Here is an 18354-nt window from a genome sequence, read left to right as displayed (position 1 = left end):
TTTAAGACGATAGCGAAGAGATGGCCGCGTTGAGGGGTTTTTACGGATGAAGTCAAAGTTTTTTTTTCTAAGTTTTGGAAAAACAATATCGAATTATATTATCTAGTTAGAAGACTATCTAGCGAAATATTTTAACTGTAATGACCTGGTTTAATATTGATTATAATTACTTTTGGATCAACTCATGTACATGGGATAGTCATATCTCATACTAAATGTATGGGAGGGTTTCAAGTGAATTTTTTAGATATTTCTCGTTTTATTTTTAAAAATTTATTAGGGCCATTTTACTCATTGGGTTAAGTACTTTCAATATCAGTTAAAAGTTTTTTGATATCTGTAATAGTTACGGAATAATCGCCTGTGCACACTTAACGATTACACCCTGTATAAGCAATACAGCCCTTATCAATTCTCATTATTTTTAGAAGTAGGTATATTTGGGATACATAAATGTATGTTTTCAAATAAAGTTATAAATCGTTTAATTGCAAATAGCACAATGTAGGCAGTTGATAAAAAGGTCAAATGATAGTACAATAATAAAAACGATGCCACGGTCATGTTTCGCGTGACATTTACTGATAATCACTCTTACCCACAAATAAATCTTTTCAGATTAATTAAAATAATCTTTTAATGTAATATTTTCTCCGTAATTTAATGCAATGCAATTAAAACAATGTAGCTATCAGCCTCAAAGTAATTATATATTTAAATTTATCTGTGAATCATACAACATATTATTTAGGTACTTAATATAAATTTAATGGGGTTTTTTTTAATACGGTCTATATCTATCTATCAGTTAAAACACTGATAGTTAAAATACCACGAAATGACTCTACATTTTAAAGGTGTTTCTTTGTTAACCAATCTTAGATAAGATAGAATCCAGTGAATTCAATAGCTATGAATTATTATATGCGATATAAAATTAACAAGAGAGAGATAGTTATCATAAATTATCAAATTAGTAAAGTTGTATCATATACTTACGTAAAAACGTCTAAAAGTTGAATATATCACTTAACGAAAAAATCGTCGTAGGCCTTTGCGTCTATCACATTACCTGAATGTAAAAAGAGATGCTCGACCCGTTACCTTATTTCTATTAAAAGGTTTTTTTATACACTGTGGTTCACCATTTTAATGTAAAATAAAATCTTTTGGTATTTTACGCCTATTTTCTGAACATAATTTTACCAAAGAAACGACACCAATTCAATTAAGGCGTAGTCAAGGAAGGTTGTTCTTAAAACCTTTAAGAGTTTTTAAATAGATATTATACTAAATAAATTACAGTGTACGCAGTCAGTATCTTAGTACGAAGCCTTTACATGCAAGTATGGTAATTATATTAATGGAATAAACTCTCTAAGGCTTTACTTTGTTGCTTGTAAAAAAATAGTATTAAACTTTTGCTAGGTCACACAACGTCATGTACGTAGATGAGAAATAATTTAATTTTGTACTGTTTACAATTTTTGGATTTATTATTTATTTATTTGGCAAAATTCTTACTAATCACTTGCTTGTACTAATATCTTTTAACAGCTAACTGCTAACTAGGCACTAATGAACCGGTTACATTCCAAATTTATCATAACACTTCATAGTAATCAACAGTAAATAATAGCTTATTATATTTATTGTATTGTAACCTTATAAACCAGTAGTAACCTAGTAATATGAGGCGTTATGGTCAGTCTACCGCCACCACCTACTGTCTACGTATATCTATTATCTATACTAATATTATAAAGCTGAAGTGTTTATTTGTTTGAACGCACTAATCTCGGGAACTAAAGGGTCCGATTTGAAAAATTCTTTCGGTGTTAGATAGCCCATTTATCGAGCATGGCTATAGGCTATAATATATTATCATCACGCCAATAGGAGACCAATAGGAGCGGAGTGCGGGTAAAACCGCAGGCACAGCTAGTCACGTATAAAATATAAATTCACAAATAGTTACAATTTACAATTCATTTGCATATAAATGAATGGACCTACAAACGATACGTACCCTAAATAATAAACTGATAACAGTATTTAAAAAACAACTTGGGTTGTGTTATGTTTACTGGTACGAAAAATTGTCGACAATTCATAAATTAAATTATTATAAGGTATGAACTTTCACACATGCATACGAACCTAACACAATAATATGATAAGTATTTTCCAAATCATAACTTTTAAGAGCTAAATATTGTAAAATAGTCTGTGACTAGGTAATACCTATTCGCGTAGAATGCTTCAGATGTAACAAGTAACAACTAACAACACATCTTTCACATTATACAATATCGGCACTCATTTAATAACTTACCCGCATGTTCATCAAGTTTTTGCCCCCAAACGAAACATTAGTTTGTACCAACTAGGACAACGACCTTAGAACAACATGTAAGAACTGAAATGATGTACGAATGTTTTTTGCCGTATATTACGCTGTCGTCAGAATTACGCCACGTTGGCTAGTGACAGTAATTGAGCATAAAGATCCATCTATATTTATATATGTAAAGTTGTTAACAAACGGTGGAAAGTTGCAGTGCAAGTCGAATGAAGAAAATGCTCGCTCGGGGAAGTCACGAGCCATAAGCTATTCAACCCGAGAGCATTGATTGTACGAAATGATACTGATCATAATTTTAATGGCGATTCTCAATCATTTTATAAAAATAACAAGTATTTAATTTCCATGTACATTATCGGGTTAATGATACTAAAATTACTAGCTTGTGTAAAATATAATTAAAGTTTCATCACTAATGACATCGAGATAGAGTTTAACATTTAATTACTTTTATTCGCTTTGCCAATATCTTCTATGAATGACGAAAGACGTAAAAAGTTCGTTTATATTTATGCGTCTTGCATTGTTTGAGAAAATAAAGAAAACTGTGGCTTTATACGATGTAAAAAGGAACGCATTTTACTTCATGATTGAATCACTTTTAATAATTAATATATCACGGATCATGGACAAAATTCATTATTTTGAATATTAATTAATTTACATTGCTATTTGTTTACAAAGTAAAATATCGTACGGTCTCTATCGTATAGGTATTCTATGTTTATATTTTGTCATACGATATTACACAAAGGTGTGCCTAAAACATTGGGCGTTGTTTGCCGAATAATAAACTTCGATATTATTGGTAGAGCAATTAAAGAACATTCAATACCTTGTTTATTTTGTTCTTCAATCACATGGACAGAGAGTGCCACTGAGTTTATTCATATGACCTGCATTTTATCGAAAAGGTTATCTATTTCTTTACGTTTAAATTTTTACTTATCAACTATGTTTATAGACCGGTTTTCATTATTTCCATGGAGACGTTGAATATCAATTAGACGAGAAATATTCAAATTTACTTTCTCTCGTTTTTTACAGCTGATCGACGATTGGATTTTGTTGAGCTTTAAATTAGATCTCCAGCAAAACTCTTTAAACATTAATCAATACTACAATTGAAGTATCACTTACTTCCATTACAGAGGGATTTTTTTATAGAATATTCATTTGTAACTTCATTATTGCTTCAATAATAATCAATCGCTTTTTCAATTAAATATTGAGTTCAGAAGTATTCATAGTATTAAAAAATAAAATTTGATTCGAAATGAATATAGTAAAAATATAACCAAAAAGACTGTAACTTGTTAAATGCGTTGTTAAAATTGTTTACACCACATTTTCCACATATAAATTCCATGTAATTTCGAGGATTTCACAAATGTCAATTCCCCCTATCTGGATCAATGACCCGGCTATTTAACAAACAACATAGCTAATCCGTAACGACATGCAATTCCGAGTTTAGTCGAAGTCGATCAAAAGATAACCTAGCACATACAAGATTTTCTTTCTTTTAAATTATCGTAAGTATTAAGTTATGGGTTTAAATGAATGCAGCGATTATTTAGCACAAACTTATTTTTATTATTTCTAGAAGCACATTGCCTTACACAGTTTCTCTGTCTACGCCTTACACATTGCATAGGTACAAGAACCACAGACTAACAGTACAGTGTTGCTACAACAGTGACATAAAAAAAATTAAAGTAAAATGTTCTAATATATATCTAATAGTAAAACATGAGCATGCCATAGATTGCGTGTTCTATGCCATTGTTTATTCAAATAATATATTCACCGATCAGCTGCGACATGGTAAAAGCGAAAACTGTTTATACTTGCCGACAGACTGTATAAATAAGAAAATGCTGCTAATGCAAATGCATAGATTCCTAATCTTGCATCTGAATCGACTTTCTTTGATGTTTATGCATTACTTTTTTAACGATGATAATTTTACAATTCTGAAGAAAAAATATAATTAGAAGACGTAATGGAGTATAATAGTTCCATTTTCTATTGAAAAATATAAAAAAAAATACGTGACTTAAATATAATAACAATTGCTTAGGAAATATATCAAGCAAATGATTTTAGTTTATGAAATAATTAACATAGGGAAAGAATTAAGAAATGAAGGGACAATTTCAAAACGTGACGATGCATAATGATTGATATAAAAGCAATAGCCATAGTATAAAGAGTTCTCTACTATGGCAATAGCTTGTATAGCCTATATTATTATTAGCATTTTAATTTATACAAGACAAGAAAGCTTTGATCATACTCAATCAAAGCTTGAATGGGTAGGTTTAGAGCACCGCATTTCATTTATAAAGGAATAACAAATACATAACTGAATATAAATCAATTAGTCTAATTAATTGAAAGCTTATTTCTTAATTCTATTCCACATCTTCGTCATAAGGAATCACAGATAATATAATACGTACCTATTATTAAAAATAGTTGAAGATACATATTACTATTTTGTAAAACATTAGTCATAAAGATCGGTTCACAAATCAACAAATTATATATGCAATATGCAATCTCAGTAACCACAGTAACTAGAACAATAATTATTACAAAAATCGATATATCCATACTTTTCTAACTAGAATTACCAGTTTTTTAATTAATATTCTTAACTTTATTTAAATATCCATAAATGTCAATAATTGCACATAATGCCGATTGTAAAACCAAGTACTCAGGAATAATTAACATACATATTTGATACTAGCTTCCGCCCGCGACTCCGTCCGCGCGGATGTCGGTCTTCGCGTGGATGGTTTATTTCTCCATTTTGAGTAACTCTGACAATGACATCTTATAAATATCTATTGGACCCAAATACGGCTAGGCCTATAATAATACGCAACGTGTTCGCGGTTCTACAGAACAACGTCTATGGATAAAACTGAAAAATTAAGATTAATTTTTTTTCTACTTATTTTTCCAGGATAAAAAGTATCCTATTTTACGCCCAGGATAATAAGCTATAATTAAACCAAGTTTCATCGAAATCGAACCGGTAGTTTTCACGTGATGTCTTCACATACAGACAGACAGACAGACAGACAGACAAAATTTTTTTAATCACATATTTGGGTTTGGTATCGATCCAGTAACACCTCCTGCTATTTATTTTTTCAATATTTTCAATGTACAGAAATGACCCTTCTACAGATTTATTATATGTATAGATTTTTTGTGTTGTTATGTAAATTATGATATGTTTGGTGCATGCCTTTTCTTTATTCAAGGCAAGATGTGCTTATTTTAAAATTTTGGCATAGTTCGGTCTCAAATTATGTAACTTCTTTATACTTACTGCATAGGTATAATTTTAACTAAATATTCATCATTAATTTCCAAATGAGTTATACCTAATTATCTTTTTTGTGGTTCTCTCAAACAATGGTGTTAAATTTTGTAAGGATAATGACCTACCTCTAAGACTGCTTTTAATGCAAATGATAAAAATTTACTTGATATTAACATTTAAGAGTTTATTACATTAAAAACTATATAAATAATGAAAAGAAAATAGATTTAGAAAGGTTAATACAGTAAATATATGCAAAAACCGCATTTGATTGATTGTCTCTGATGTGGTTAATGTAATATGACCAAGATATTAAATTGAATATTTTGCTGTTGAAATATGATTATTTTCACTTTTATAGTCTGATCTCCGTTGAACCATAAAATATCCTATTATAAATTCAAATATGTAAGTAAAAGTTAAAACATTCTAATTAATTTACAAAATGTTTAATCTTATATTTCATGTCCCATAGCAATATTGGCCATGCATGAATTTATCAATATTTTTGCTAAATACATTATAAAAAAAAACATAAACGAGATTGTATCTTTATAGACAGCAAATTACGAACAATTTATAACTGAACCTAAACGAATTAACGTAGGATAAGATAATAGATAATGAATACCAACAATACGAATACCGACCTAAGTGTTGAACGGAAATTAGATTTCAATTTAATTAAAGGTCACTCGACCGTAAACTTGCTTAGACGCAGAAAATCCTATTCAAGAGGAATCGCTTATTCCTAGAATAAACAAGAAAGTCAATTGGATTTTGTTGATACAATAAATTGTCGATGGCAAGACGGGTATTTCTGTACCAATCTCGTTCACTTTCCCGTTCGTTCACAGAAAGTTAATCACGTGACGTTTTGAATTGAATGAGTAATAACATGTGTTCTTTTTGAGATTTATTTGAGCGCCAAATTACAGTCAGCTCTGAAGACATATTTCGTCTGGATTGGATTAAGATAAAGAAAATGACTCATTTTTATTTTAAGATCTTCAGAATTTAAACGTAAATTTCCTGAAAAATTACCCATGAACATCCATCGCTTATACGTCTTACATAGAATAAATTTAAAATGTACATATGTAGGTACTTACTTACTTGTAACATTTTAACCCCGGCTAGTGGATGTCTCGCCCTTGAAATATAGTAATTAGAAAACAACTAAAAATAGATATCTCTTTACATACACAGTTCGCAACATAAAGTACCCATCCCCGTCACATAATTTCTCTTTAAGCAGTTATACGTGTTTAGGGTATCAACTACTATTTTGAATTCATCGCTCAATGCAGCTGGCTTACGCACGTGTGCAATGCATTGAGAGTATCCTTGAGATCATGACGTATCCTTGACTTAAATAATTAAATTAAATAATTAAATTAATTAATAACCTACACAACTTGTACGTCATACATTCCGGTTCATATAAACACCCGTACAAAACATCCCTTATACAATATGTTCTTATAAACAACCGGTTTATAACGCCTCTATGCCTCATTCACGTAATTTTTAAATCCAATTATAAATATGAACGCATTTACATGACCTAATTTTTAACCACCTTATTTTTGTCTTCATATTTTAGTTTCTTAGAAAGTGTAAAAATACGCTCTATAAGTTTTAAAATATATTACAATATTAATCGATAACAGCATGCCATGAAATAAACGCTTCTTCAACTGCTACACATTTATTTATCATTAAATTACTAAAGAAAGAGTCCATTCATTGACTGTGTCATACGCTTTTATGTTTGACTAGTTCGGTCATTCACAGTTCCTTAAATTAATGCCTTCCTGTTTGTCATCGCTTGGCTTATAAAATACATTAGTCATACAACTACTGTATTGAATGAAATGAGTACTATGCTATGATTTGTTAATTTAATTTATATTTAGTACAGATTATATAATATCGTGTAGTGTCAGTTACGTATCATCAATCTTGGGAAAACTATTTTCAGACAGTGTTTTGTTTTCCTAAAACATGTAGAGGTAGGATACATAATTGAATTGTATTATATAAGATATAGAAGATATAAAAGCATTAGGAGAAAAAATTGAGGGTAAAAAAATATAATATACGCGCAGTTTAAATTTTAATGCTATATTATATAAGATTTAAAAAATAATTCCTATTTTTACGAATATAGATTTATTGTACTGTTGAAATTTCAGTCCTTCAATTCAACTTAGGTAAGTCATTACAATGAAAACATTGCGTATGGTACGGGAGCCAGGAACAGATTTTATGACCAAGTTCCTCTCAAGCGGTAATTAGTAAAATGCATCAAAGTATAGTATTATGAAGCCTCGTGAACGTCAGCTGGAGCTCGGTTGGGGGGAAGAGCGGTTGTAGCCTCCCGTATCAGCTGACGGTTTTTCCACCAAGATACAGCCAGCTGACCTATATATTTATCCACAGTTACATATAAGCTGCATTGATGTGCAGCTAGAGCGTAAGCGCCTGATGAAGTCCACTCTACGTCCGAAGCTACTTTATACCCAGGATGTTTCTGAAAAGTTCCAGCTTGAATTAAAAAATAGATTTGAAGCATTGCCATTGAACGACGACGATGTTAATACCACTAGCAATGAGCTTGTAAGGATAATTCGTGAGGTGGGACACAAATACTTTCGACCAACGAGGAAAGAGCATAAATCGAAGCTTTCTGGCGAAACTCTAGATCTGATGCGCAAGAGGAGAGAATGCGGTAACAAAGATACCTCAGAATACCGAGAGCTGAATAAGGAAGTGAAAAAACGTATTCGGCATGACATCCGCCAAAATAATACAAAAACCATCAAAGAGGCCATAGAAAACAACAAAGGCTCTAAAGTCTTCACTAAGCCATATACTTCCCATTGTCACATCACCAAACTCATAACATCTGAAGGTAACATAGTCTCTTCGAAACCAGAAATACTTATAGAAATCGAAAGATACTATAGCGATTTATATGGACAGAAAACACAAAGGCCTGAAATGCCTACTGCGGTTGATCCAAGAGCCAAGCTAACTCGCCACTATACAGACGAACTGCCGGATATCGACGTGGACGAGATCAAGATAGCACTGGAGCAGCTTAGGAATAATAAGGCTGCTGGGGAAGATGGAGTTACAGCTGAGCTCATTAAAGCTGGAGGATTTCCGCTAATAAAGGAACTCGCTAAGCTCTTTAACTCTGTCCTCCACAGCGGCTCAATCCCAGAAACATGGAGTAGGAGTGTAACGGTGTTGTTTTTCAAAAAAGGTGATAGAACAGCGTTGAAAAACTACCGTCCTATATCCCTCTTAAGCCATGTATACAAGCTGTTCTCAAGAGCAATCACAAATCGTGTCGCTCGTAAGCTTGACGAATTTCAGCCACCTGAACAAGCAGGATTCCGACAAGGCTTCAGTACCGTAGATCACATACACACACTGAGACAAATCATTCAAAAAACAGAAGAATATAACCGACCTCTTTGTCTGGCATATGTTGACTACGAAAAAGCCTTTGATACCATTGAAACTTGGGCTGTATTGGATTCTTTGCAGCGAGCCCAAATTGATTACCGCTATATCGAGGTGCTGAGATGTATTTATGAAACCGCTTCGATGACCGTTCAAGTACAAGGACAGAGTACAAGATCAATTCAACTGCAACGTGGAGTAAGACAAGGCGATGTCATATCGCCAAAGCTTTTTTCAAGTGCGTTGGAGGACATCTTCAAGACACTCGATTGGAAAGAACGGGGAATCAACATTAACGGCCGATACATCTCGCATCTGCGCTTTGCAGATGATATAGTTATCATAGCAGAATCCGTGCATGAGCTCGATGAAATGTTAAACAATCTGAACAGTTCTTCTCAGCGGGTTGGTCTCAAGATGAACTTGGACAAGACTAAGGTCATGTTCAACGCACACATAGTCCCTAGACCCGTGAGCGTGAGTGGATCCGTACTAGAAGTTGTGCAAAACTACATCTATCTTGGCCATAACATTCAACTAGGCAAACACAACTTCGACGTGGAAGCTAGCAGAAGAATTCGTTTGGGTTGGGCAGCATTTGGCAAGCTTAGTTACATATTTAAGTCGGAAATCCCACAGAGCTTAAAAACGCGAGCATTTAACCAGTGCATCCTACCTGTAATGACGTACGGAGCCGAAACGTGGACCCTTACATGCGGACTCATCCATAAATTCAACGTTGCGCAGCGGGCTATGGAGCGAGCTATGTTAGGAGTTTCTTTGTCTGATAAAATTCGCAACGAGGTTATTCGACAAAGAACCAAAGTAACCGACATAGCTCGCAAAATAAGCACGTTGAAGTGGCGGTGGGCTGGCCATGTGTGTAGAAGAACAGACGGTCGATGGAGTCGGCATGTACTCGAATGGAGACCACGTACAGGCAAGCGTAGTGTAGGACGCCCTGCGGCGCGTTGGACTGACGACTTAAAGAAGGTGGCCGGCATTGGGTGGATGCGATATGCAGAAGAACGGGAAAAGTGGCGAGATCTGGGAGAGGCCTACGTTCAGCAGTGGACGGGAATAGGCTGATGTGAATGATGAATGAATGAACATATAAGCTATCATCAGGTAAATTTTTGTTTGAGAGGAAATCACGGAAAATAAATTTTTCTTTAAATTTAACTTTCATGTTCGAGACACCAGCTGACGTATAATACACCATGTTGTAACCAGCTGATTATTTTTTTTCGTTGAGATATTGGGTTAGCTACAATTTGACAAATTTTTAGCTGAGAGGAAATGAATGAATGAATGTATTTTTTTTCCTACGTGCGTGGGAGGCTACAACCGCTCACCCCCCCAACCGAGCGCCAGCTGACGTTCACGAGGCTTTATAATACTATACTCTGAGGCGTCTGACGAATTATCTCTTGAGAGAAAATAATTAACCAAATTTGCACCTGGCTCCCGTACCAGTAGTTATGCCGGTATTTAAAGCAAACGCATTTGTTTCCTTTAGTTAGAAATACTCATTAACTGATTTGTAAACTAATTAGATACGGTAATTAGAGCTAGATTAAGATGGTTAATTATTTACAGATTCGATTGAGCTCTGTTAATATAAATAAAGAATGTTTATTTATAGGTACCAATGTATAGTGCAAATTTTGTATTGTGTTTCTATATTTAGGTACTTATTAGGGATATTGTGACCCAAATCCTTTGCACTAATTAAAGCACATATTCAGTTATTTAAAATTAAGTTCTCAATAATGTATGAAATATCAACTAAATTTTATAGGCGAGTAACTCTACAAACTATGCTAATATTATTAAGTACTTAAGTAGGATTTGTTTGTTTATAGTAGGTAATCCCTTTAACTAACATTCCATTAATAGATTTCCATTGTACCTGATTAACATACATACATATTCAATTTTTATCCAAACAGAATCAGGCGAGTCTTTATTCATTAAACATTATTACATAAAATTTTAATCACCGGATATATCAATGAATTTAATCGTTATATATAATGTCTAAAATATTATGTTAGTATTACATTCTTAGTATTACTAAACGACCTTGCCCACTGTTTACCGATATATCATCTGTAATTAATTATCCCGCCAAATTATTATCTAATAATGAACCATGGTAACGTCACAATGTGTGTCTCCTCTTATTGTTTCCTGGTTTATTGTATTACTATTCTGTCCATTACATTAAAATGTACATTTAAATCACACAGAGATTACTTTTGTTTTATTTGTAACAAAGAGCTCAGCTACTCAGGCTCTACAAAATATTGCATTATATGCACATTATCCCTAATAATTGACATAAATGCGTCCGCAGCTAGGTACTCTAGTCTACTCCGGAGACAGTAATCAGTAATTATATTATTTGCCTGTGTATTGACATAGTATAAAAACAGTTTTTACCAAGAGTAAACCAACGGCTATTATTTAAGAGTAAACAAGTGCAGTGGAGGTCATACTTTTGTTTACTTTATAATCATACGTAATATGTATAATGACTTGCTATACATATTTCATATAATGTTCCAGATTCTTATAAAATTGTGCTTATCCTAAGGACACCCATATAACATTAGAAAGATATTGTGTCATGTATTGTCTAAGTCTTCTCATATTTTGTTTTATTTATTTGCCGAATATGACGGTGTCTCTAGAGATAAATGATTTTTACATTATCCTATCTGCTAGAGTGCGTTTCACGAAAGAGTTCCCCTGCCGTTATGTTGGCATACCTGACTGTCAAAAACGAAAATATTTTTTTTTAATCAAAAATGACAGAGAAAATATTCTCCTTTCTTCCTAGCCTTATCCCGTATCTTACGGGGTCGGCTGCCTAGAAAGGAGAATATTTTCTCTGTCATTTTTGATTAAAAAAAATATTTTCGTTTTTGACAGTCAGGTAAGCCAACATAACGGCAGGGGAACTCTTTCGTGAAACGCACTCTACTCCAAATTGCTACATAATTCGAGTTTTAAATGATTTTAACAATGCTGCTCTGCTCTACAGGCAATCCTTAACATGCCTTATTCTCTATAGCCTGCCCTTACAGAAACAAATGACAATCAATAATAAAACAATATCCTTCCAGGTTCAACTACTACAGCAGCAAGTCACATCACTAGCGGACACGCAGAGCACGGCGGACGAGCGGTACGCGCGCGCGAAGGCGGACAACGCAGTGCTACAAGCTCGTGTACACATGCTCGACGAACAGATTAGAGAGGTTTGTTTTTAATTATCTGTGGTTTATTATCTGTTCAACTGTGCAAGCTATGGTTAGAAACGTATGTCTTATTTTTGTGTGCTTCCAAGTTCCAACGAATAGGGTTTTTCTTACATCGCTTTATTCATTAAAATATTTCTTAAAATTAATCCGGTTTTTTTAAACATCGAATTTAAAATGAAGCATAATTATTATGGTTACAAATACTATTATCATTATTTCAATGACATGATCTACAGACTACAAAGTACATATTATTCAGTCATTATAAACTTTGAAATATGTAATACCAACTTACGTCTCTACAGAATTTTCAGTAGGCATAGACTCCGGAAAATACATACGTTTGTTACAAGAAAAACAAAGCAACGTTAAAAATAAAGTACTTCTTAAAACATTACCTAGCTTCATTACCACGTGATGTACCTACTTTAACTTTAATGACGTCCATTTCAAACTAAAAGTGTTATCAAGTTAATTATCTTTGCAAAGTCCGTTCTAATCTTAATACATTCATCTTGTTTCTCATCGCTGTAATGTATTCTATTTTTAATTAGTTACAAATCCGTCTTGTAAAATAAATGTGAAACTATTACAACACTTGGATCTATCTATATATTATAGAACTTCAGGACAAGTTTTGTTTAGGCATATCTGTTATTATTTATTATTATTTATTTAACACTTTATTGTGCAAAAAAACAAAATATACATAAAGGTTACAAAAATAACATTAGAAAGCACAAAGGGCGGCCTTATCACTATGCAGTGATCTCTGCCAGGCAACCACGGGGAGAAAGGCAAAGAAGCGCAAAAAGTTGTCGGACAAAATAAAAACATATTTTTAGAATAGGGTAGAAATAATAAGAGAACACAATAAAATATATACACATTTTATACAGTACATGATATAAATACGTAAAAATGAACAAAAATAAAAAAAATATATATATATAAATAATAATATGTTACTTAAAATAATTTACTTAAATTAAAAAATAGGACCTTTGAGTCAACGTTAAAAAGCGTTAAATAGGATATCATTGACTTTATCAAAATAACGAACAAAAACTCCATAGATTTAATAATAATGACGTATTTCATTACAGATTGAATGCCGTTGCGAAGAGCGTATAGCGGAAGAACAGAAAAGATGTAGAGAGGCGATAGCTCGTGTAGAGCGGGATAGAGATGCGCAGTTGGCAGCGCTCAATGACCGACTGTCGGCTGCTGAAGCGGAGGCGTCCGATCTCAAGCAAGAGGTAAGAAGCAGTAACATTATGTACGATGTACATGATGTATATTATGTCTTTTGTCTATATATTGTTGTTAAGTATTCAAAATCACTGATGCGGTACTCATATATTACAATTGAACTGAAAAATAAAAAGCCTATATAATTATATTATTTTAAAAATAATTAAGCAATACCAACTCAAGTATCATGAGGAGAATATTAAGTATTAAATCTAAACATTTAATAGGAAGGAATAACCAAAACATCACATCATGTTGCAAACATATACGACCAGTAGTGAAACTCCCTTGTTCGAATCAGCTCACTCACTCAATGCGCTACTATTCATTTGTTTACTTTACTACATCCCTACTTCCCTTCACCAACTTCCACATCCAGGTTCTAATTCTCATTATTATCCTATCTGCCACACTAATCACTAACTTCTAGACCAAAGTATCTTTTTTTTATAGTGGGGAAATCTTCTTAGATACCCCCGAGCCGTGGTTATGTCAGATTTTTACCGACTAAAACCCCACTCTGTTCCATCGCGCTGCTTTGGACGGAACTGCGGGAACGGTTACGACTCTACCGCGTGTCCCGCCCAGAGACCAAAGTACCTACTCTATTTCTAATTACTATATTCCAGGTGGGCAGACTACGCGGCGTAGCAGAAACGCTACGCGCGAACGCCGAAATCAGTTCCCGTAGCGCGCGCGAAGCCCAAGAAGCGGCTGGCGAGTTGGCCGCGCAGCTCAGTACCGCGCGGGACGCCGAGCGACGCGAACGTGAAACTTGTGAAGCGACGCGTGCGTTGTTAGCGGCCGCGCAACAGGAGTTACGAGTACTGAGTGCTGCCCCGCCGCCGCCCCCCGACCCCCGTCTCGATGAACTGCGGCAAGAGCTTGTGCTGTTGCGCACGCAGAATAAATGTACGTTAGGATGTGCAAAATATTTATGTAAATTAATGAATTGGTTACATTAAGCTATTATCACGCTGCCACGCATGTTGCGCGTTAACGCAATTACGCGCGTACTTGCGTTTTTGTGCACTTACATGCGCAATTGCTTTTTGCAGATTTACGGTGACTCCGACTCATTTCATTCAAAGCCGTTTGCTACTCTTCCAATATCACGTACTATGGGATTCGCAGTGCCCTACCTTTTCAATCTACCTTACCTACATTTTGTCTACCCTTACCTATACTACCTACCTTACTTTATATCTAAAAATTGGTTGTCTGTAAAGTCTGTTTACTGACGATAGTTGAACGTGACAACGTCCGATTGTGCTTCTTTGTCGCTCGTTCCGCGCTCTCACTTGCACTTCAAGCCTTACATGGAACGCCTCAGAGCGAGGTAACGCCGCATGAGTCATGTTTTTTCGTGCGTGCAGCCGGCTCTATCGAATTATAAGACGTTGTCACATCAAAAATAATATGCATCACTAAATAAAATCCTATTCCCCCAGCTCTCACAGAAGCGCAAGAAGAGTTACAAGCGCAGATCCTCACCCGCGGTGTGGAAGAAGGCCGCAGTCTGTTAGACGGTGTGAGTGGCCCACTCGTTGCTACCAACTCGTTGGCACATGAACTGTCGCAGATGAGTGACCATGAGGTGAGTGTGCGAGTGTGTAGAGGGTATGGTCAGCAACGAAAGTAAACTAAAAACTAAAATTTTATGTGATACATTGATTCTCTGAAATGTATCGCTTTATGTTGCGTAGTCATGTTTTTAAAACATTTAATTTTATCTGTATGATAACTTTTGATGCTGACTGTACATATGCGATTGAGTCTATTCTCGAATTGGCAGAATACTGCAAACAGTGTTGAAATATGATAAATTCAAAGCCAGTTACAAATAATAACTGACATATATATTGCATAATATTATTCTGCCTATTTGATAAATCGATTTGATCATATACCATGATATTACGCTAAAGCAATCACTATTGTTCGAAAGCAGAGTAAAGACTTCGTAACTTCTTTTATCGAATTATTCAGAAGGATTATCTTTTCTCTGCAACTCATTTACAGATTCAATAAGCTACGCTTTCATATTCACAGCTCGAGCTTTAGTTCATATAATCGCTATTTTGATATGAAAATCGATTCTATCATTTAACATTATAACCAGAACCAGACCAATATCACAACTTCGACATAAATATAATTTTAAAGTAGGTACATGTGTACTTATTTCATTTTCTCAATATTAACTACGCTCTACTATTTTGAGGCGACAACCTTATACTCTTTTTGTCAATTTTTCAAATATAGCACAAACCATATAAATATACCTATACGTTCAAATTTACACTCTCCAGATAATTGATTGTTAAACAATAAATGATTAACAAAACATTTATTACCACGCTACAAGTGTCATGGGATTTAGGAGCAAAACTGACCATAACTTTGTTTAGTTTTTAATGTCGCACATTACATGCATCACTATAATATAAGATTGGAATTGTGCTATAAACGACAAATTTCTACTGCCTGTATTTAAATTACCTACAAAGAGTTATGAAACGCAATAAATAGCTGCCTGAATTCACTTCTTACTGACACAGACAACATCTACAAATTTAAAACAAAATCGATCTTTTTCAAACTGGCAACATCTGTCGAAATTCCTTACCGTTTTCTAAACCATAGAGAAGAACCATAAACCAATGATTGGTTATTATCGATTTTTTTGTAAATTTGGCGGGAACTTACACGCTTTGCTTGACTCAGCCTGGTTATAATTTGCAATATTGATATACGTATATGCGTTTTTCCAGCTCGTTGGTAGCGAACAAACTGATCACAGCATAGAGTTGGAAAAGGTACGCTATAATCACTAACCATTGCACGTACTAATAAAATAATGCATGTAATTAATTACTATCTGCATGACATTGAACTCAAACTCCTTCTAATAATAAGTTTTTTACATTTTAGGAATTAAATATGGAACGATACAACTAACAATTTTCTTTTTGATAAACTTTTAAACAGACACAAAGAAAATTCTAACAAAATTAACTAAACCTTTCCTATTTGGCATGAATGACAAACACCCTTGTTCCTCTGTTTTGCACTATTATTTAACTGAAAACTTTGAAATTCATATTGGAACCTTTCTTTTCAGTTACAAAAGGCATTAAAAGAACAACAAGACGTCAACGTGCAGCTAAGAAACTACATCGATGGAATTCTTCTATCCATAGTCGAGAATTATCCACAGCTACTCGAAGTCAAGTATCAGAAACCAGATTTAAAATCATAACGCCAATGTTTCCAAAATATTCTGTAAACTAAAAATTAGAGATGAGCACCTATCGCCATCTCGTTCTAAATTGTCTCTTTTATGTGTGATAGAATGAAATAGCATGATCATTTTTATCTCGAAATTATTAGCACAGATTATAAAATGTTCAATAATTATGACGTTTTGAACTACAATGCATCTTTTGCTGCTAAAATACGCAACGCAGCGCGTCGCTAAGTTTTAATTAACTAGGCCTTATTAAAAATAGAACTCCATATTTCAATAAATACATTAATAGGTATTGTTTGTGAGGCATTAAAATCCATCGCTCTTTATATTTTTTTATATAATATTACTTAATTTATAATTTTAAATCGTTTAAAATGCATTGCATGCGAATTCTACTTTAGTTATACTAAACATTTCCATTTCAAAATTAACACTGTGATAATGTGAAAAATAATCTATTTTAAATTATATTTATGTTATATTATTATAAACAAATTCTTAATTCATGCGTTTCGGATAAAAATTCAAGATAACCCTTATTGTCTATTCGCTCTTGGCCTATACCTAGTGGTACTTAAATTACAATTTTTTTATTTTCTTGTTTTCACGCAACCAAATTATTTTTTTAATTTTTCTTAATATGTTGAATTGAAGAAAAATATTCTATAAATTGTTATACTTAATGGCGTTAACTTTAATACGAGTGCCACAAAATATCCAAGATATTAAATATATTATTATGAATGTAAATATTGTATAGGTAGATTAGTTCCAATTGTATAGAAATATGTTCCTTTTATTATCTCATAGACATGCTTTTATTAGTGCTGTAGGTAATAAAGGAAATTATTTTTTTAGTATTATGTAGATCTGGGAATAAATAAATATATAAAGGCCAGGCCGTCCATAGATTTTATTATAATGTGTTACTACCCTCAATAATTTTAATTCAAGACTGTGGTTGGTAGTAATTTATATCGGTGCAAATTTACTCTTAAAGTTAAGAGTATATAAAAATATTTAATTATTTATGAATGAATTAAAGCCATTATGAATTGTATTCCTAAATTTTATTTCATAGCATACGTTATAAGTACCTAAAATAATTTAAAATAGAAATATTATTGTGTATTTTTACAATGATGTATCTAATGTAAGACCGTAGCTTATAGGCATTTGTGTACATTTTGATAATACACCTGTGAAAATAATGAAATTTAATCATATTATATCAAAATAAAACCATTCTAATATAAAACTCAGTCTTTTATTTTCCTTCTTACCTTAAACGAACAAGTACCTATTAACTACGTACATATTATTTCACTTTTTCCGCTACAAGTTACCACGGAAGAATTACTTCATATATTTTAAAACCACAAAAAACCAATAG

General features: G+C 33.3%; 1 protein-coding gene across 3 annotated transcripts in view; it reads left to right on the top strand.

The window, feature by feature from the left end:
* The window catches only part of nuf (rab11 family-interacting protein nuf), a 77603-nt gene extending 59384 nt beyond the window's left edge, over positions 1 to 18219 (top strand). For 2 of the 3 annotated variants that reach the window (XM_089701383.1, XM_089701381.1), the window contains 6 exons: positions 12317 to 12451; positions 13561 to 13713; positions 14338 to 14620; positions 15160 to 15305; positions 16483 to 16527; positions 16833 to 18219. In XM_089701383.1, coding sequence (XP_089557509.1) covers positions 12317 to 12451; positions 13561 to 13713; positions 14338 to 14620; positions 15160 to 15305; positions 16483 to 16527; positions 16833 to 16970 — 900 coding nt within the window. In that variant the 3' untranslated portion in view covers positions 16971 to 18219. The remainder of the gene's footprint in view (positions 1 to 12316; positions 12452 to 13560; positions 13714 to 14337; positions 14621 to 15159; positions 15306 to 16482; positions 16528 to 16832) is intronic. The other variant, XM_089701382.1, reaches the window with a different exon arrangement.
* The last annotated feature ends 135 nt before the right edge of the window (positions 18220 to 18354 follow it).

Source organism: Colias philodice, chromosome 12, assembly GCF_061535455.1.
Source record: "Colias philodice isolate Cphi_HAF_F1 chromosome 12, ilColPhil1 Martin Lab GWU primary, whole genome shotgun sequence".
In the NCBI taxonomy this organism is placed as follows: Eukaryota; Metazoa; Arthropoda; class Insecta; order Lepidoptera; family Pieridae; genus Colias; species Colias philodice.
The sequence above is the reverse complement of the archived record's forward strand: the minus strand, read 5'-3'. Positions and strand labels throughout refer to the sequence as shown.